Source organism: Lynx rufus, unplaced genomic scaffold, assembly GCF_022079265.1.
Source record: "Lynx rufus isolate CCGP_SWC_20201006 ecotype Redwood Valley unplaced genomic scaffold, mLynRuf1.p SCAF_8, whole genome shotgun sequence".
In the NCBI taxonomy this organism is placed as follows: domain Eukaryota; kingdom Metazoa; phylum Chordata; class Mammalia; order Carnivora; family Felidae; genus Lynx; species Lynx rufus.
In genome coordinates, this window is record NW_025814896.1 from 111,209,483 (window position 1) to 111,231,873 (window position 22,391).

At 40.6% G+C, this 22,391-nt stretch overlaps 1 protein-coding gene across 1 annotated transcript in view; it reads right to left on the bottom strand.

Annotated features, from left to right (window-relative positions):
* Nucleotides 1-22,391, bottom strand: part of CRIM1 (cysteine rich transmembrane BMP regulator 1) — a 192,472-nt gene that overhangs the window by 43,997 nt on the left and 126,084 nt on the right. The window contains exons 8-9 of the mRNA XM_047069487.1: nucleotides 9,332-9,460; nucleotides 276-432 (exon numbers count right to left, since the gene is read on the bottom strand). Coding sequence (XP_046925443.1) covers nucleotides 276-432; nucleotides 9,332-9,460 — 286 coding nt within the window. The remainder of the gene's footprint in view (nucleotides 1-275; nucleotides 433-9,331; nucleotides 9,461-22,391) is intronic.

Here is a 22,391-nt window from a genome sequence, read left to right on the forward strand (position 1 = left end):
TCAGAGAAGAGGCCCAAAGGATAGTGGCCAGAAAGGCTCTGGTCCCTCTGCATAAAAAAGCAAAACTTGAGTGTTTATACCCCCTTTTTACTGTTCTCCGATTCACATAACAAAGCAAGCACAGATATTCTGGACTCGCAGCATCACTGATCCATACACACACACACACACACACACACACACACACACACACACGAAACAGCTAACAAAAGAAGTGTGGACGTTTCATTAAGTTACAGATAGTTAAGACTAGATCCTCTGAATTAAATACTTACAGGTATCCAAATGGACAATACTTGTCACAGATGATGGGTCTGCACTTCTTGGGGCGTGGGCGGCACTGACAGATCTCACAGCTGTGGGCATCCGTCAGGAAGCCGAAGGGGCAGTCCAGAGTACACCCTCGCTTGAGCCCCGAGCACCGCTCTTCCCCTGTGAACAAGCACAGAGGCCGTGAGGTGTTGCGGGACACACGGACACTTCTATACCTTCCCTAATCTTCCAGTCTTGCTCCACAGGTGTAAATGTCTCACGTCTCCCGCAGCATGAGGAAGTGGTTAAAGGTTACAGACCTGCTATTTCATGGTTCTCCCAACAGAACTCCGTGCAATACACAAAATGAAGCCCAACTTTGAACAATAGATTTCTGAAGCGCATTCCGATCTGGTGCTGAAGGGCAGGCTGGTAACTACAGCCTGAGGTGCAGGTGAAATGGAGTGTGATTTTTTTCACGAAATTTGTTCTTATATTATGAATTACCTCAAACTACTGTTTACCGTGTATTGTTAAAAGGTGAGAAGTAGAAACTTACACCGCAATTTCATTATATATTTTTCTCCTAGTAAATGCTCACAATAACACATGTTCTTAAATGTTCATAGAGTGTTTTCTTGACGCATAGAGCGTTAAGAAATGTTTTCTCTTATGAGTTTTAGATATTATCCCATGATACTGCATATTACATGTAGCCTAAAGGATTTCGTACCCTTTCTTTAAAAAAAAAGCCAGTCTTACCACATGATATAAAGTGAAACAGTGTTTCATTTAGATATTTTTTCCCTATCATTGACAAATATCCAGGTATTAGGATAAGCTTAATTGGACACTAAAAAGTGTATGTGGCAAAAATGTCTACATTGATGTTTATCCACTATTTGAAATGTTCAAACTCTCCTCTGTTAGCAGAATTTGGAGCGATGTTTAACTGTCCCCAGTTAATTATAAGATTATTTTGGAATTAAAACAAAGGAGGGTAAGACACTATGGAGATTGGCCAAAGAAGCTAGTGGAGATATTAGCTTTGTAGAAGTCTTCTAAAAAGATTTCAAAAGGTGTGAGATAGGACTTCACATAGGGAATGAAAATGTTCCAGTAAGAAAAGCATGCCTGGGGGAGCACTAAGACAACCTGATGCCTCTTTGTATTGAATGTAGTCTGAAAGTCAACCAAATTTAAAGAGGCTGAGACAGTGATGGCAAAAGCACAGCAACTTTGGGGGCGCCTGGGTGGTGCAGTCAGTTGAGCGTCCAACTCTTGATTTCAGCTCAGGTCATGATCTCGCGGTACGTGAGTTTGAGCCCCATGTGGGGCTCTGCACTGACAGTGTGGAGCCTGCTTGGGATTCTCTATCTTTCTCTCTCTCTGTCCCTCCCCCCCTCCCCCCCAGATAAATAAATAAACATTTAAAAAAAAAGTACAGCAATGTTTGATTCCTGCTCTGCAGGGACTGGCAAGATGGGAAGCAGATACTATTTTTTTTTAAATTTTTTTTTTTTTTCAACGTTTATTTATTTTTGGGACAGAGAGAGACAGAGCATGAACGGGGGAGGGGCAGAGAGAGAGGGAGACACAGAATCGGAAGCAGGCTCCAGGCTCTGAGCCATCAGCCCAGAGCCTGACGCGGGGCTCGAACTCACGGACCGCGAGATCGTGACCTGGCTGAAGTCGGACGCTTAACCGACTGCGCCACCCAGGCGCCCCAACTATTTTTGTTCGAATAATAAATGAATCTGTATTTTATATGGACACCTTTTAAGCATAAATATTGTAAATAATGCATAGGTTACTAAGAAAAACAGAACATGTGACCCTCTGCAAACAAATCTTGTAATCTAAAATTAAACCTTGAACTACAATTAATAGGTGAGATGGGTTCATGTTTTACATAAATATTTTAAGATAGAATCTTTTGTGAATCTTAGCTGGCAAAACGCGAATATTTAATTTGCTATCTTTTATGGAGAAAAATGTGATTTATGGTATAATTTTCTACTTTGTCCTGATCATAAACCTTTCATTACACATATTTAATATAACCCCGTGGGTCTGTATCATACTGCGAAGCAACTGATTACTAATTTGCATCCTTAAAAGTGAAATTCTAAATGGCTCATTTAAAAATTTGTAATTATAGGATTTGAAAGGTCATCAGTTTTCATCTGTTTCCATTGTTAAGGGATGATGAAGGAGAGAGAAGACTTCAGAGCCACATTTCTTTCTCTGACAATGAAATAGAAGTTGTGAGCCCATTTTTCTATCACATGAAATTTTAAGTCATGACACCAAGCAAATTATGTTGGTATGAAATAGAGGAACTAAAAACGCTCTGAGAACGTCCCAGAGTCAGAATCCCTGGGGATTCACTTCCTTTGAACTTTGGATTCAGTGCATCTTTGTGCCTTAATATTTTTCTGCTCCTATAAAAAAGATGTTTTTCCATAGACTTCAATCTAGACTGGTTTTCACTCTTTTTTTTTTTTTTTTATTTTTAAAAAATGTTTGTGGGGCGCCTGGGTGGCGCAGTCGGTTAAGCGTCCGACTTCAGCCAGGTCACGATCTCGCGGTCCGTGAGTTCGAGCCCCGCGTCAGGCTCTGGGCTGATGGCTCGGAGCCTGGAGCCTGTTTCCGATTCTGTGTCTCCCTCTCTCTCTGCCCCTCCCCCGTTCATGCTCTGTCTCTCTCTGTCCCAAAAATAAATAAAAACGTTGAAAAAAAAATTAAAAAAAAATGTTTGTATTTACTTTTGAGAGAGAGACAGAGTGCAAGCAGGGGAGGGGCAGTGAGACAGGAGAGTGAAACACAGAATCTGAAGCAGGTTCCAGGCTCTGAGCTGTCAGCACAGAGCCCAATGCGGGGCTCAAACCCACGAACTATGAGCTCATGACCTGAGCTGAAGTTGGATGCTTAACCAACTGAGGCATCTGGGCGCCCTAGACTGGCTTTCACTCTGAAAGAAAGTTGTTCACCAAGCTGAAACTAAATGATAAAAGCTACATCAGTCTGGAACTACCTCTGCTCTGCAATGGAAGAGCATTTCAAACAAAGGCTGCTATGTTTACACAAACACACAGAGAACTCACAGACAGGAGATGGGCTACGCCACCTAGGGCAGGATGCTCTAATGTGGCCCTGGCTTGGGACTGCTCACTGGCCTGTTCTAGACTGGGCCTGTCTCGCTTCTGTTCCCCTAACAGAAGGAGGCTCTAGGGTGGGGCCCTATTTTCTTACTTCTACAGCCTGGGTGCTACGATGACGTTTAGAATGGAGTGAATGAACATGAATCGATCGATGTTCTTGCTATTTATCCCTCCACTCTCATCAAAGCTGCCATATTAAGAGAAAAATAAACAGGTCGAAAAAACTTACTCTGCTAGTATTTAAAGTCACCTAAAATACCGGCACTTGGTAACCATCTCAAAATACCATCTTCTATTATTTCTTCTTCTCAGAAAGAAAGAATATTAAAGACGGTAAGGTAGCCCTAGATCCATGTATCAATTATGGACTTTTCTTATTAGAAAGGTACCATCAAAGCAAACTTTTACATAAAGAGCAGAACAAAGTACAAATATCTCATTTATGAATGGGTGGGGGGAGGGTTCAGTTTGCTTGAAAAGCTTTAGTACATCACTTGAGGCAACATGAAAGAAAGAATGGCGGCTTTATGTTCATAATTTTTCAGCATTATGACTTTACTATGATCTAAAAATGCTTTCTAATCCATAGGGGAAGATTCCTGAAGAGAAAGTGATAAATGATGGCCAAGTACAGAGCCTGTGCATTACGGCTGGTCGATAACAGCCACGTAGGAAACTCTGTTTACTCTGGAGAAAAAGCGCTGTTTGTTCCCAGGGCCGAAACGTGACACCACTGAATTGGTTCTTTATCACAAGTGAAAACCACGTAACTGCATGTAGTGCACCACATGACCATGACCCTGGGGCTGTGCTGCACTTCTCTGTGGCGGCTCTTCACACTCCTGGATACCGCCAACTCCCACTAACCTACTAGTTAAGGGCACCGTGAAGCCCCTGAGACTATTAAATAAAGAAATGCAACACGACAAACAGTTGTGCCAATCTTGACTTTGGTCTTTAGTTATTACTTTGGTTCTGAGTTACAATGAAAACATGGAGACTGCTTCCCTGTATTTAATGCTACAACCTTTAGATATTTGATTCGGATATATATTTCGTGAAAAATATGAAGCCTTTTTCTTCTTGCTAATATTCTATGCCTGCATCAGTTTCTGAATAAAAGCATTATTAACTCCTAGAATTACAGAATGTTAAAACTGGAAGAGAAATTAAAAATAATCCAGTGAAAACCACTTGATGTAAAGACGTGGAAAATAAGATGCCAAAAGATGGATGGCATTTAATTCATTTGCTACATAAAGTTCATATAGTGAGCTGAAGTGTACTGTGTCTATGTGACAGCAACAGACATTTTTGGTTAAAAAATAATGTTATTAACAGCTTATACCAATAAGTGTTAGGTTACTAATAGCACATCTAAATGATTTCGGTTTTAACTTCTGTTGCGATAGTACTTAAACATTTTCTACCATATTTCTTGTCCTTATTCTGAATAGGAGAAGATGAGTCGGGGATCATTTAAATTCTCTGTGTGCCTTTGATGTATGACTTTGTTGAGCAGTGTTATAAGAATATTATCTGTTACAGGTTAACATAGCAAAGCTGTAGTGTGTTCAAACAACACAGTATTTGGTCCTATACCTTCCATGAACTTTTTGGAAGACTCGTTACCACCGGGTTTTGATTTCAATGGAAAAGTGGTTATGTATATAATATGCTTGGTTATGTTGCACTATCGTTACAGCATATTGGCATTATTACTAACATTAGTCGAGGCTAAGGCCCATTTTTATCTTTTCATATCCCTTGGCATAAGATGGGCCATTAACAAATGCTAGATGAAAAAAGAATGAATGAACAACAAAGCAATGAACAGGGGAAAATATTGATTTGGCACTGGTCTTATTTTAAGAAATCCTGATGCCAGAGGTCTATATAAACAAGGTCTAATCCCTAACAGAACACTTAGGTATGAATGGTTGGGGCTACTGCATGTGAAACGGGCTTTAGCGGGATGCAAAAATAAATAAATACATAAAAATAAATAAATAATAATAATGTAAGGGAAAAATGTAAACAAAATCAATACTTATCAAGTAGCTGTAATGGAAAAAAAAAAACACACTTATGCCATCTTTTACTACAAGGAAGATTCCTTTTTCTAAAACCAGGTGAAAGAGAATGAAAATATTCAACTGCTAAAATTAAAAGGTAGAAGAAAAGCTGTTTGTGTGAGTGTCCTCAGAGGGCAGGAAGAACCAGAGCCAGGTCTGTGTTGGAACAAAGGAGGGGAAGCTGGGGGCTTTCCACTTCAGCTGGCTTGGGCTGACTCAGAAATGGATCTGTTATAAAACCGCTACCATTTTCTGTAAACAGAGTAACAATGCCCATATGCCAGTGAGTAAAGCTAGCTTTGCATTCACTGATTGATCCGGTCCTCAAAACAACCCATTAGTTAGGTATTATTATCTGCCTTCTACAGATGAGGACACAGAGCCTCATAGAAGTAAAGCAACTTGACCTGACCAGCTAGATGCAGGTCAACCTGACGCAAGAGCCTGGGAGGACAGCTGGGCATGTACGGTCACAGGAGTCTGACAACTAAGGGTCTGACAGTTTGGTTTACTGTGACTCACATCTAAAAGGTGTGGCTCCCTAAGGTGTCAGAATTGCTAACGGGAGGGGAGTGAGAACAGAATGTTCACTCTAAGACTAGACTTCTATATGATATAGACAAACTGACAAATTCTACTAGGTGTCTGATTATGGTCTTAGGTATATGGTGGCAGCAAGTGAGATAGCAGAAGAGTGACCCGGGTCAAGAATCTTGGTGTGACAAAAGGGGTACGTGGTCAGAACAGCAAGATCTCAGAAAGGGATCTCAAACAAGAATGATGCCCAAAGGCATCCCCAATTCTGATGGCTCCTGGCTCGTTCACTCAAACACCCTCTGCTGAGTGTCCAGTGTGGTCCTGGGAGATGGGTCAGTTATTTCCCTCCTCTGGTGTGGGCATGTGCCTGGGCTCTTCTATAGGACCAAAGCTTCCTCTTCATCGGACTTACTTTTTTAAGTTAAAGAATTTGACTTGAAATGGTGATATTTCATTAGTGTATTGGTTGTAGGTGGTTTCTTCTTAGGGGTGATCTTGCATTTTACTCATGTTTGTGGCATTAACACCTAGAACTGTACCTAGAACTCAGCAGGTGCTCTATCATATGAGGCAAAGGAAGAAAGGAGGGAGAAGGGAAGGAAGAAAGACCAGAGATCCCTGCAAGCAAACAAAATTTGCAAACAATGAACAGCTGATCAAGATTTCTACGTAAAAAAATGTTGACACAAAATGGAACACTCTCCTGTACATATTTCTTCCTCCACGTTAATGTGATGGAGGCTCCCAGCACGTAGTATGCACGCATGTCCCTGTTACAAAGCCAGAAGATGACACTAACATGAAGACAGGCAGAAGAGAATTTTCCTAACAGTCTCACTTTGCAAAATGCCAGTGATCCATTTTTAACTTGCTTCAATGACAAATGAAGGAAAATGGTTTCCTTGGGCTTAACTACAAAGGGTTCCTTATGAAGGGCTGGGGGTCTTATATAAGCATAACCATGTTCCAAACAGCAAAGCCCAGATGAAGGCGGTAGGTGGGGAGATCAGGCACAATGAAATCTGTATTTTTAGACTTCAAAAAGTTCAGAAAAAAATTTAGGTATGCTCCCTTGATCACAAAGGTGTGCAGCTCAAGAGAGCTGAGAAGTATTAAAATATGAACTCTTCACAATACAATACCAATGATCTCGATGTTAGAAAATCTACGTTGGCCAGTGAAGCAAACACATGTGAATGTCAAGGCAGCTCCCTAATGAACTCAACTTTCCAAAGGGAGGTGATGAAGGCAGGACGGCCCCAATGAGTGGAGACTTCTAGGACATTTAAAGGTGGTAACAACGACAATCACAACAACGGTTCTGTAAACTGCATTTTAGCACCAATTCCATCAGGCAGGCACAGTGATGGTAACACTGACAACTGAAAAAAACTGAATTACTCAACTGTGATTTTCTGTCTTCCTCATCAGAAGTATTCTTATAGAAGAAGGCGTTGAACAATTAAGGTTAAGAAGACATAAAGCCCAAGATAACTGATAAATCAGAAAGTGAGCATCTATATACGTTAAATAATTCCAAGCCTCTGAGCTCAGGATAATTACACCCAAAGGCTCACGGAGAACCTGCTTATTATAGAAGTATGGTCTATGTTTGAGAGATCAGAGAGAATGGAAAGAGATTTCAGAAAACTAAAGGAGGTCACCAAATGTTAATTCCAAAGGGACAGAGGAGGGGTGCCTGGATAGCTCAGTCGGTTGAGCATCCAACTCTTGATTTCGGCTCAGGTCATGATCTCAGTGTCGTGGGATCGAGCCCTAAGTGGGGCTTTGTGCTGAGGGTGGAGCCTGCTTGGGATTCTCTCTCTCTCTCCTTCTGCTCCTCTCCCCTGTTCATGCTCGCTCTCTCTCAAATAAAAAAAAATAAAAGGGACAAAGGATTCTAAAACTACAGAAACCAAGCTTGACATTCATGACTGAAAATTCTGTGGAAAGAACTGTTAAACATATGATTTGTGATATTTAGAAAAGAAAGCAATGACCACCGGTAGCCAGCATAGGTTCGTGAAGAACAAGCCAGGCCCCATGCACTTCATTTTGTGTTTCAAACAGAATTTCCAGCAAAAGGGTGCTGCAAATATAATGCGCTTTGATTTCAGGTAAGATACAGACAGACTGTTTCACGAGATAATTGGACATGTTGTTAGCTGAGTAACTTCACTGAAATAGTGAGGATTAGGGTTCAATGCCATTCTGCAGGAAGGTCTTTAGTGCTGTGTGGCTCTGTCCTTGGTTCTGTACAATTTATTCCAGTTTGACAGTTTGCGTGAGGACACGTAAGTTATGCTTATCACATTATCAAGATTCAAAAATATTCCAAACAGTTGGAAAATGGTTTAAAACTTTCAGGATAATTTCTTATTTAATTTGGCCCTATATTTGTATCCTTTAAAAAAAATCAAATATTCAAATGTGGAACGCATGGAGAACCACCTACCAGCAGCCAATGTAAAGGACACCGAGTGGTGCTATCTAGCTATACTTGTAGACTCAGTATTACCCAACAATGTGCAATTCAAAGAGCTAATGCAAACTCAGGCCACACAATAGCACTGCATGGATCAGACCACATTCTAAAGTGTTCTGTTTCTGGGCCACACACATTTACATAAGGAAAATGACATATTATGTCAAAAGATGGAAAGGACTAAGAAAGTTCAAAAACCCGTGTCACGTGTGGAATGGCTGAGAAGACTGAAAAGGCTTATTCCACTAGAAGAATCAGGAAGATTAAAAATCATTTTAAACAAGAAGGGCAATTTCTCCCCCCTCTGGAAGCAATGCAATATACTTACTCTCTAAAGTTTTGGAGGTAACGCACGACCTGGAGGCGTGACTGGAATCTACATATGAGCGAGCTGGGATCAACAGTGTGAAGCACATTCTAAGAATTATGGCTGCCACACACGGACTGTGTCACCCTCTGTGTGGGTGACCGCCTTGTCATCGCATGAGCCCAGCAAAGGTGTTACAGAGACAGCCGACAGGTGGTCGGAAAGAGGAAAGCCGTACCCCAAAGGCCTAAGGGCTGCACCCATGATGCAGCGGGACATGCGGAGTATCTGAACACAATGAAATGGGGGTGAAAACCAAGAGAAAGGAGAACCTCTTTTTCCCCAAATGACGGTGCATCTGTTTAAGTACAAATTTTTCTTTTCTTCTTTCAGGTTGCTAAGGGAATGCCTCAACAGGAATGAAAGAGATATTCAATCACCTAATATGCTTTGACAATATCACACGAGGCTCAGAAAAAGTAAAAAGTGCCGTCTTCGGCCGTCTACTTACTGTTTTTACACTGACAGGTTCGACAACCATTGTGATCAAGTTTGAAACCGTAAACACAGTCCTTCTCCGTCAGCGTGCAGTTTGGCAACTCCCCACATGCAGGTGGATCAATTGTGATGTAGGTTGGTTCTAATAATAATAATAATAATAATAATAATAATAATAATAATAGAAAAAAATCAATGAAACATATGATTACCTCTTAGACGCTATTCAACCTTTGAAACCACACACTACTGCAATTGCAAAAAGAAAAATCAATAATTTTCATCAAACCCTAAGCTTTCACACTTTCATAATGTTGGTAAGCCCTGAAACAGAAAGATTTTTATTTAGATTTTTGAAAATTCCCAAACTTTATTTTTTACATTTGAACAATTTATGTATTTTTTGGTACCCTTACATAATACTTCCCCGTGGTCACCACTACAGAAAGCAGAGGGGAGATGTTAAATCAATTCCATGTAAATTGTCAACTTTTCTTTTATTTCTTCCTGATGTTTTCTGAGCGATCTATAAAAAATCAGGACATAGCTTCCAACGGTCCATCAGCTCTTCATTTTGCAACATTTCTGAAATCTGGATTTCCTATCATTTATGTGACACTTCTTCAATTATTACAAATGATACGATGGATAACAGGGACTGAGAACTTATCCTCGGGGCCCAGGGCTTATGGGAGTGGCAGAGTTAGACACAAGCAGTCAGCAGGAAGAGCGAGCAGCCCTTCTGGGAAGAGGTGCACAGAAGGAACCAAGGCCAAGGGTGAAGCTTTACCTTCCCTGCCATATTAATAATGAAGAACTGTCCTGGGTCATAAAAGTAATTATACACTTATGTAAAGTGCATAACGGGTCTGTACAATGTTTGCAATGAATGTTCTTCATAAACGCCTTCAAGCCTCATCCCACTCCAGGGAGAGGAGCGCTATCGTTTTCCCCACTTTATGGGTGTGGAAATCTAGGATGCTCACATGTCCCAGATCACAGAGTAAGTGATGGGCCCAAGACTCAAACCCAGGCATTCTGGCTCCAAGGTCACAATCTTGGCTTCTGTGCAATACAAGGCCCACTGTAACTAACGGTTCTTGTTTTGCAGTGTGGATAAGGGGCAATTTATATAACGTAAGATTTTGGGAAGGGTGCTGACAAAGGGAACAGGGCCACAGACATAGTTCTGTATCCTCTTTTTAATCAAAAGATACTATGAACTTCTTCAGAGTAAGCGGGTTCTCACAATCTTTGTGAAGAGCTAAGTACGGAATGTCTGTACCTATGTTTCCACAAATGGAAAATATGAGGTGCAGAGAGGGTGACTGGCTTATCTAAGTTTACATAGCAACCCAGTAGCAGGCTGGGAATAGAACAGAGGTTCCTGACCTCCTGTCCAACACTCTATCCATTAGTTCACACTGTCTTCTCAAGTTTCATCTCCAGTTACCATGGAAGAGAGACTAAAATAAGGGTTTTAGCTGCCACTGCTAAGATCAAGAGTTCTAAATTTTTATCCATCTGCTAAAAGAGGCCGATGATTCAGCGCTTCACAGGTAGCGGGCAACTCTGACTTACGCAAGGGATGCTTTGATCGGCATTCTCCCAGTACAAATACGTATGAAGAGGGTATAGCACATTCTCTATTTTTACTGCAACATGGTTTGAAGCACATCTCCCTGAAATTTTTATATAAACTTTCCACTGCCGTAAAACTTCTGGTTTCCTTCCATCACTAAAGTATCCTTTCTCACAGGTAACTGTAAACATCAAAAAGTAGTTCTAAGTTGAGGCAAGTTTGAAGATACAGTGAATTAATTACAGCTGTGCTGCCTTCTTACATTCTTTTAAAATTTACTGTAAACATCTCTGGTTTTCAAAACTATATAGTTTTTTTTTAATCACTACTGTTATTAGTCACCCCAAATAAGGATTCCATTTCAGCTTTCAGCCACAAGACATCCAATGTTTTGTCAACATCATCCTGACCACAAACCTAAGACAGAACAGGGGAACTGTATCACCTTTAAGTAACCATACTGTCGATTATCTCACAGAAAAAGGGGTTAGGTCTATGTTCTAGGGTGATGAGAGCAAAAATCAGGGCTGGATTCTGAACTCTCTGTCCAATGCTTTAGGGAATGGCTGATGGGTACGAAACGTTTTGAGCGTGTCTACACGGGCCAAACAAAAGCTTGTATTCTTTACTGACACTTAAGTTTGTGAAAAACTTTTGCTTTAGAGAATGTATTATGGAAAAGCATATATTCGGGCAGATTACACTGAGGCTGGAAATGCATCATGGAATTTTACTTTCAGTGAATTTTAGGGATTTATTAAGAGAATTAATAGTGAGGTACATGCTATTTTTGATACTTATCATGATTAATGGATGAGATCAGAACTGTGATCTGTGGCTAGAAAGGAAAAGGAAAAAGTAACAGAGTTGTTGGGGATCAGAACAGCAACACTGACCTGAACAGTCCCACACCTTATCCAAATAGCTTCATCAGCTAGGGTGTGTGTGTGTGTGTGTGTGTGTGTGTGTGTGTGTGTGTAGTCATGGATGTACATCAAGCACAAATTTCTCCAGGAGAGGAAATACAACATTTTCCCTACATGTTTCCCTACAACATTCAGGATAATAGCTTTTGCTCAGTTTAATAAGTTAAAAGAAAATGCATAGAAGGGCTGTTTAGTAGGTGCTGGTCCTGAAATGCTGCATTGTAAATATTTTAGATAAAACAAGTCCTACTGGATGTCTTCCAGGACTCAGATAATATGGTAGAATGCAAGAAGCAAAAAATTTTCTGCCTTTAACATTGTATTTCCCCTTCATTTATGATGCATTAGGTGGAAGAAATTGGGAAGTATATACATTTCAAATTATGTCTCCCTCAGTATTTAATATTAAAACACAGAAAAACTCAACAAAAACATTTACTCATGAAAATTGTCAATTTACTTGAGAGCTATTCAATTTCCACTCAATAGGCTAGGCTGAATACAACAACACTCACTGTGATATATTCAATACAGACAGAAGTCTAACTGTTTTTAGAAAGCATTTTAACATTTGTCATCTCGTTTCAGGACATTTAACAAGTAAGTAGTGTTTTCCTGTTCAAGTACAAACTGGAACAAATTTTAAAAGCCTTTTGAGGGTGGTGATGCACGATTCTGGGGGGTACTTACTGCTGGTGTCCTAGGTCACTGGAGGAAATGGTGATCTGTAAGAGACACATGCGTAGACAACTAGCTGTCTAACATTTCGTCTGAAGTCATGCATTACCGTTCTATTACCTTCCATCATTCTCTCAACATTTTAGTGCCTAGTGTCCTACCCTGTGGGCCCTCTCTATACTAGAGTTCTGTAAGAACAATGTCACAACAGGAATATGCAACTACAAGTTAACTAGCAAAAAGTCTGCTATCACCATAAACGGATCTGAGAGTTTTCTCTCAGTCAGTCCAATACACTCACATGTAATCTCTGAAGTGGTCCTATTACTAACACCAGAGCAGTGTTTTGAGAAAGAAAGACTACTGCAATTCAATTTCTTATTCCAAATAATGAACCCAAAGTGAGACCCATGGGATACCATCCTGAATTAGAGCGTTTAATATCAACGTTACATTTACAGTCCTTACAGGGCAAGATTGTTTGCAAAGTTCCTATCCAAGGAAATTCTTGGTGTGGGAAGAGGGAATTTTAAAGAATCTAGAATTGTGGTATCATAGCATGATTGTTTCTAATCCATATACATCAAGAAGCTCGAGGAGGTGTTAGTGAGGTTTGGGAAACGTGCATGCGGCTTGTTAGAGCATCTTTAACTATGTGTATCAGGAACTGCTATTACCTCCCAGTTTCTCTGAGCAACAGTGTTCTCAATATGGAGGATATCCTGATGAGTCTTGGCCCCAAGACCAGAAGATTCTCATGTAAATCCTGCGTGTCTATGCTCTTATATGACATGGGATACGGTATTGAAGTGATAGTCCAGAACGTACGTGCCTTTCTAGAAGGATGATGGCGATGCTGTACCCTCAGCAGGTTTGGGGATTATCTGTTGAACAGAGTCTTGCTAAGACTTTTGGAGACACTGATGCATCATGGTAAATGATGCCTGTCACGTGGAGCAAAGAAAACTGTCCCCCTTCAAACCCATTGGGCGGAGATGTGTTAGTGGGCCCCTTTCACAGGAGAGCAATGGTCTTGGGTCTCCTCACTGAGGAGAATGAGAAAACACTTGCACAAACGAGGGTATCTGGCAAGGGGAAGTTCAGTGAAGTACTGCTTACAGGATCAGCCTGAAATTCCATCTCATCTTGTATTGAATCAGCTGAGGAATTAAAGAAATACCTTAATGTCCTCCAAAGGAAGAAGGCTTGAAACAGCAGGAATTCATTGTCTTTGGCTACAACTATTTCTAAAGGGAACCCTGGAACAGCTTCTTTGTGGAGAAGAATTCTAGAAATATTTTCTGAGCCTAGAAGCAATAAAGAACAAAAATGGGTGTTTGTTACATCTACATCCAGTTTGCTTGCTGTTTCCGACCCCGCATCTGAGTGGGGGTCGCTGCTCTCCTCAGCCTGTTTTCCTCAATGATTTTCAGAGTACCTCACACTGTCCAGAAGAGCTATTTTTACAAGAACCCTTGGCGTTGTGTCAGGAGTCCAGATGCTCAGTCACCAATTCTTATCCTAAGTCTTAGAGAACAAAATTCTGGAAGGAAACCTATAATATGCAGGAACATAAACACATACTGCTTTTTAATTTTACATTTATTTAAAATTTAGGAATAGCTATTTTTCATATCTCAGGAAGCCCAACAAAGTCCTTTACTAGTAAAAATATTTCCAGGAAAACATTCATATTTTTTTGAGATTCCGAGAGCCTCACAAACTAGGTTTCTGAAGAACACCACCAATATTTTACATCGATGTTCAAGTATTTCTTAGGAGCAATTTTATCTACTCAGTGGACATGGTAAGGCACTGTGGTCATAGTTAATCCGATCAAGAGTACAAAGTTAAAATAAAATCATTATTTTAACTCCTAGGCCATAGTACTAGACTGTAAAATAATTATATTTGATTATTCAGGAGATACAAATGTGTTAAGCAAATCTATACTCTCTACTTTTTTGCTTTTTGTTATTTTATTTTACAGAAAATTCTCCACAAAGAAAAGGAAGAAGATGAAACCAATTTAACCTTGTAAGATGTTGATATAAAGTTTTAATATCAGTCCTTTCGTCCTGTCAGATAGTTTAACATATTTGGGACAACAACAACAAAAGAATATATTTTGGCCTTCCGTTATTTTAAAACGTGTAATAATCATGTGAATTTGCTCCTGAAATAATTTATATAATCACTAGTTTGTTCTGTTTCGAGCAGCTATAGGTTAAATGAAAATGTTAATAGATGCTTTTAACTTGGTGTCTAATCTGTATTACTCCACTGAACTTCTGGTTTTGAAATAATGCATACAAGGCTCTTCTCATTACCTTGATTACTACGAGCTGTTTATCTCCCGCAAATAATACTAATTATCTCCATTGAGAAAGGTGTGAAGCACTCTTTCTGATTAGCAACCCTGGGAAGGCTGACAGCCAATTAGTAGCTCTTGAGTCTGGGCAGGTGGGTGACCGGAGAAGGACACTTGTGGAAGACAAGCAGAGCCATCCCTTCTGGGTCTGTCGGAAGCACCGCCTTGGACACGGGGTCATTAGCTCTAGCTGCAGATTTCAATCTTCTCTAGGAGTCCTGCCCTACCCTGCTGCAGTCCGGGTGCGAGGCAGGTCTGGGGGCGCCTGGCTGCAGGCAGAAGCTGTCTGCCAGCACCCTTGATTGCTGCGAACACATGAATGCATACATGTGGGTGTGCGCACATGCTAAGAGAAGTCTTTCTGGAAAAACGTCAATACGGGCAAATTTCTAGAAAAAGTAGGTTTTTTTTTTTTTTAAGGTAGATTCATTCTAACATTTCTTTAGTAAGCTAAAATTTTCAAGTAGAAGTAACAAAACAAATGAGGTTTATTCCTGTCTCTTATTTACCTTTCCTTTTGGACTTTAATAATGGCTTGCATAATGTTACATGGCTCTTGTCTATAAATTCACAAGCCTGCTTATTCAGTTGTGAGGCAAAGATGAACAATTAAGTTATCTTTGCAGACCTACTTCAGGTATTCTCTTCCTTGAGATTTTTTCAAATTAATTTAATTATTTACTTATTTGGGACTGGACTTGGTTAAGCCATGTGAATATCTAATGAATGTGGGAAAATTCCAAAGCTTCGCTCACTTTCTAAGGCTAAATATGTCAGGTCTCCTATAGCCTACCAGTTGCTGTTGGCCTGGCCAGGGCCATAAAACTGGAGATAAAGTTGGACAAGACAGAACCAAAGGAGATAGCTTATCTGTTTTGCTGTGTCTTCATATGTCATTCTGTTAACCACAGTCGCTTTTCAAAGGTGACCACAGTCAGAATACCAGTCCAATAAATCACCAAATTGTCAACATAATTACTGCCTGGGAAGAGAAGTACAGTAAAGATGAAATTTTCCCAAATGAAGCTGCAGGGGAAACTATTAATGTAGACAAGAAGAAGAAAAAGATTGAGGATACAAAAATTCCCTCATCTGGAAGGTGGGGATTTCCATGGAGTATGAATGTGTATTTAGGAAAATCTCATTAAGTCATGGAAAAAAATCTACAACTGGAGTTTTCAAATTCTTTCAGCCACTACATACTTAGTGATCCTTTTTTCTTTTGTATATATTTCTCATAACAACACCTACATCCTTGTAATTTCTAAAGTACTTATCACAAAGCAGTTTCTTTATTTTAAAATGAAGGGTGTGAAAATGTTCCCAAGATTCATATTATTTTAAGGTCAGATAGAGAAGGGACCATATATTTACTTTAGACCTATTTATTAACTTTGTATGCTTTTTCTCAGTGTCTCAGCACTGAGAACAGAGCCAGGAGCTGTTGGAGATATTTTTCTTCCTTTGTCAATCTCATGTTTAATAGGAAAAGACAGTAGTATGATTCTGAGGTTATTATTAAAAGACCACAAAAGACAAATCAAAAAAAAAAATTTAAACAGAGCGGGCTATCTTTTTCCAGGAATTCAACTTGAGAGAGCTCGTAAAATGATTGGATTCCAAGAATAATTTGGATCTTTTATACTAGTCTTATATTTTATTATCATATTACTTTTATTGTTCATTTTCCTAGAGAACGTATCTTGGTAATCTTTAACCAGAAATAACATGTGACATTTGTAAATACACTTGTATATGTGTGTGTATACACACATTTTAAGAGCTATATTGAACTTGGGTGTGTCAGGCGGTCAGAATTTTGGTATCTTAACCCAACCCTCTGGGAAATGGCCAAGGACCAGAGAGGAAAGGTCCCTGCATTAGGAGCAACGGTTTATTCATGGCTTATAACCTTAGCACCAAGCACAGAACTTGGCCTACAGTCGTGCTAAATGAATGAATAAAAAGAAAAAAAGACATCTGGGCACTGAAAGTCAGAGCACATTTTTTGAGGAAGAAGGGCTCCCACTCAAGATTGTCCTTAACAAGCTGAATCTCTAATTTCCTCCTACCTTTTGGAGGACTGGACAGGAAGTTCCTTAGGATCCTCATGGCTGTGCTGGTCCCTTACACAGGTACTCAATAAATGAGCTTCTCTCAAGCAGCAAGCTAGACCAGAATGCTGCTGTGAACCAGACACTCTAATAATAGTGAAACCAGAGTGAAAATCCCCAAACCCAAGCAGTCTGAGAAACCCAGTGATGATACTCCATTGCCTAAAATAGGTTAAATTATGACCTGTACCTTTGGCTTGAGAAGGCACACAGGTATACAAAGCATTGTAGGTCTCCCTTCAAAATTCTTAACATAAAATCTGACACCCCAAATTTCGCTTTGCTGGAGAATTCACATCTGTGACTACCTCAATTCACTGATGGTGCCAAATGAATGAAGTGCTACTAAAATAGTCCTGAAAAGAGCTGGGCACGCACTCAATTCAGCAACACAACTAGCAGGGGACGAAGGGCTCAGCAAGAGTCAGAGGGAGAAAAGAGACAAGTCCAAAGCTGAACGCACAAGGGCACTGATGATGTCATCCCAGTGCCTGGCACCTGGAGGGGGCTGAGGAGCCTATTTATTTTACTCCGTGGGGACGTCAGTGCCACTGGTCAGGGCCCAGTGCCTGGACAGGAACGAGGCTGGGCAGGCCTGGGTACAGAGACAGCTGGGGAGTGGCTCGCACGCCCTCTGGGGTGGGGGGGAGGGTGCATATCCCTGGGCAGCGGCAACAGGCTTTCCTGGAGGTCATAGAGCAATGTCAAAATTCCTGAACCAGACAGAGGCTCAGGAAAAGAAACAGGGTCAAAGGCCAGGCCACAACAGGTCAGAATCATAGTCATTGGGTCTCAGCACCGAGAACAGAGACAGGAGCAAGAATGGCTTCTGAGTCTGAGCCATCATGGTCGAGTCCTTTCATATTCACCATCTTACTTTCCTCACCCTCTCCCTTCTCACGATGGGGTCTAAGGAGAAGCAATGCCAAGGGCGTGGACTTGCAGTCAGGAGATTTAGCATGAGTCCCTATGCTCTTATTACCTTACATGCGATGCTGAACCTCTCTGGGCTTCTATAAAATGGGAATATCCATTAATTATTCCAACCTCACGATATCACTGCGAGGCTCAAATAAGATCACAAGGAGGGGACAACAAACTCTAAGGGATACATGGTTATTACATGTTGCTATAATTACTGTTGTTAATGACTATCCTGCCTGCTTGGAGCTAGAACTGGTCTCAGATGATGGCTGAGTAAATGCATTATGTGCCCTTTTGCAGGCCTTAAATGTTTGGCTGATAAATGGTGTGACAACTGGTTTGGCATTCTGAACCCTGACCATTGTAACTTAAGCATCATTTTCTATCTCCAGCGATAACATGAAAAGCATCTGGGATGTGGGTCGGTCCATGACATCCTTTCATATGGTCTGGTAAGCTTTGGAGCGTGTTAGTGACCGGCCACTGGCGCCTTTCACGTTTGCTGAGTAGCAGTCTGATATCATTGTTCCGCATTTTCACTGTGTCCATGGTGTCTCGAAGAGAACAGAAATCTCTTCATAATCAGCTTATCCAGTGTGAGTTGAGACAATGGTTCTGTGCGCCTGGCTGACCCCGTTCTTCCTCTCTCATGACGGGGGCCTTGCTGGATCCTTGGGGAGGAGGGCAAATTCATTACACTACAATATGGAGTATCTGCATAGCTTTGCCAGTGGTTTTGCCATTTTTAAGTTGCAAGAGGGTACAGAAGACCCATCTCTAAAAGCTGCCTTTGATGAGCAAATCTTCGTTTGATCAATCTCAGTGTGATCTAAGACATATGTCAACAGTAAGAGACAGTTCAACCAGTACTTTCTTAACAATGACACCGGGGGCGTTTCACTCAAATAGTAACATGCTCACTGTCTCTCTTACAGGACTGAAGAGCAGCCCTACTGAATTAATCTGGCCTAAAATCTCCATGGAATCTTTCTAAAACTTGGTTCCCAGAAAGCATGAAAGAGTCATGATCTTAAAAAGATCTGAACTTGCTGATCCTTCTCAATCTGCAAGGCTTAGAGCCGCCCCGAACTGTTTATTATTATCTCTAAGCATTTTTTTCGGTAAAATTTTTAATGGAAGAGAGACTCCCTGAATTGGTTTAGAAAGGGAACGGACATGCAGGGCAAGAGCTTTCCAATTGAGATGAAAAAGAACACCATCTCCTGTCTTCCCACTGACGTCCAAACCAATGGCTCCAGGGCCACAGGGCAAGACAGAGGCGCAGGCAAATGGCAGGCACCGCATACGTAAACGCGCATTCAATACACCTAGCCGATCCCAAAGCAGATCCAAAGCGGCCTCAAGTTATATCAAGCATGTATACGTTTTTAAAGTGAGGAATGGAGGGCCAAGGTAAATTTTACGTAGAAAAGAATTTCCTGCAGCCAGGGATGAAGTCAGCACCCAGAGAGCATGCTGCGAGGTCCTGCCTGGTTGAAGAGTCACATGGCTCACAGACTCGGCTCTCAGTGTGCCCTAGCAGCCAAGGCGAAAAGTCAAACCCAGGGACCAAGTACGTGTTGGTGTGAGAAGTTTCGTGGGGATTCTTGGTTGTGTTTCACAGCGGTGATGCAAAATAAGAGCTGGAGCTTTGTACTAACTCTTATTTTCAACTGGTGGCCAGCTAAGTGCTGGGGTCTCCGGTGGTCTGCACGTGAACTGGCTTCCGTTTCAAAAAGACATGATGAATCCAGCTAGGCTCTCAGGCGTGAAGGTAAATAAAATTGTACTGTGTAAATTTTATGTGTAAATAGGTATTCATTCTGCAGCTAGAAACGGTAGGTAAAAATTTGGTCTAACTGCTAATAATTCAACTCAAAAAAAAAACAAACTGTGTGACATGACAAGGCATCACCATCTCCCGTTTCTGCCAAATTTCAAAAAAGTACTCTACGTTCACTATGGCTTATCGCCAGTGGAATTTAGATCCAACCGACGGTAGGACCCCTGGACCGAAATGTGGCAGTGCTGGGTCCCCTGGTAACAGATTTCCCAGTCTGCACGCTGACGGATATGGGGAGTACCTGGGGGGTGAAATGAGAACATGTGGGTGTGGTCTGGACCCCTGCCCTCTCAGCAGCCACCTCTCCTGGAAGATCCACAAATGGCCAGAGGACATTCTTTAATTTTTTAGTAGACATTTTCACTCCTGCAGGGTTTTTTTTTTTTTACAATAATATTGCAGCATTTTATACACTTGAGTGACATTTTATCTTCAACAATCAGACACAGCACAGCGAATACTTCTAAATAGGGCCTCTAGAACAATTAATTCACCGGGTAACTCACGATCTCTACAGCTAACTCTCATGTATTAAACAATGTGAAATCGTTTTGTTCTTGTAAGATAAACTTGAGACCATACAGTGACACAGTTTAAAATGGTCCAATCAGAAGTGGAGTTAGAGAGCATATTAAATCGTGTAGGAATCACTACCTCTTTTAAAAGAGTTATTTCTATAGGGAAACTATTTTAGTCTAATTTATTTGAAAATATGTTTGAATGGAGCACCTGTAACTTCAGAAAAATGTAACATACGACCATTTAAATAAATGCTTCTAGCCCCTAGAAGTCATAAAAATACTATGGAGTAAGTGAATTGATTTTTTTTTTTTTAAATAAACACACCAGGAGTTATACTTACAAATAAGTGTTATTGCTAAAAGCCCTCACTTTCAGAGGCTATATGCTTGTGCTGAAATGCTATTCATGTTAAAATTCTATTTGAAACTTCTCTTTGGAGTTGCTTTCAGAGCAAATTACTATGTCATAGAAGACAAAGTGCCTTTATTTTACTGTCACTTTTTGCTTCCTCTGAATGATTTTACCCAGGTAGATCATCCACTTTTTCTCACCAGACTTAGACGTGAATGACTCTGACTATTTCCTAGAGTCTGATAAACCTTTGAAGTCAGGGGTCTGTGAAGCTAAAGACGTTCAAAAGCCTGTGCTGCAAGCCCCAATGCCAGTTTCAACAGAGGAGTACCAAAAATATTCTGAGCGACTATATTTCTGCAGGAACTGTACAGTTTTCCCACAGAACTATTCTGAAAGGAAAAGCACTTCACTTGGATGTGTACATTTTGCTACATTGAAAAAGAAGCTCACTACTCTATCCTTGGACCTTGTATTGGTCTTAACAAACCAGCTTTCACATGAAAAGTGCTGTCAGGTGCTTTAAAACAGGTGTGTCGAGGGGGCGCCTGGGTGGCACAGTTAAGCGTCCAACTTCAGCTCAGGTCATGATCTCACTGTTTGTAGGTTCGAGCCCCACATCGGGCTCTGTGTTGACAACACTCGGAGCCCGGAGCCTGCTTCGGATTCTGTGTTCCCCCTCCCTTTGCCTCTCCCCCACTCACGCTCTGTCTCTGTCTCTCAAAAATGAATAAACGTTAAAAAACAAAAAACAAACCAGGCGTGTTGAGACCAATCCATTCCCTAGAAAGGAGGTAAACAGTTAAGTGCAGCAGAAAATCTCCAAAAAGCTAGACAATGTGATTATTACTTAACATGGTGAATTCTATCAACTGATAAAAAGCTAAAAGAAAACCAATTCTGCTACATCAGGGTCAATGGCTGTGTACCATAAAGAAAATGGGATCTTTCTTTTTAAAGTCCATGAGCCTTTTCTGAAGGGCATGTTTCTTAATAACCTTCATTAACTTCTGTTTGGTTGCCTAAGAGTTGTCTCTTATCCAAAAAAAGTTTAACACAGTCTCAGTAGAGATTGTGTTTATTTAAGCTTGTTGGAAAAACATTCCTATCATTTCAAGAATGACTAAATATTTTTCATTCACATAGTTAGCATTCCAGACTATGTTTTCCTGCCTCTGTTGATTAGATGAAAATTAGCAGGCCCAAGTCTGAACTATTAGATTCAATTATTATCTACGCAGGAAAAGGATGAGACACCCAACAATAATGCCCTTTTAGGTATGGGAAGCGGAGAGCAGAAGACGTGAAGAACAGCCCCTGGCAGGGAGCTTCAACAGGAAAACGCTTCATAGCTACGGCTGCTGAAAAAGCTGTAAAATCAGAGGCAGAGGTTTTTCTAATCACGCATTTCACAATCAGCTCCGAACAATAACATTCTAATGTTATTTGAAATACCTAAAAGCTATTTTAAATTACCAGAGAAAAAATCACAACACTATGAAATTCATCCAGGAAAAATTTCTGATGCTTTAGGTTAAATACCTACCTAGGTCAACACATAGTCATGTTCCCTGCGTCTGTTACCCAACATACGACCTTATTTGGTCAATAAAAAAAAACAAAAAAAACAAAAAAACCCACACAAAAAAAAAACCCAACAACCCAGACTGTGCTATGTTTTAATTTCCATTTATGGAACTAGTTTCCAGGACACTTAAGAGTTAAAGGATGGAAGAGCATGCCTAACGGTCTTTGAGATATT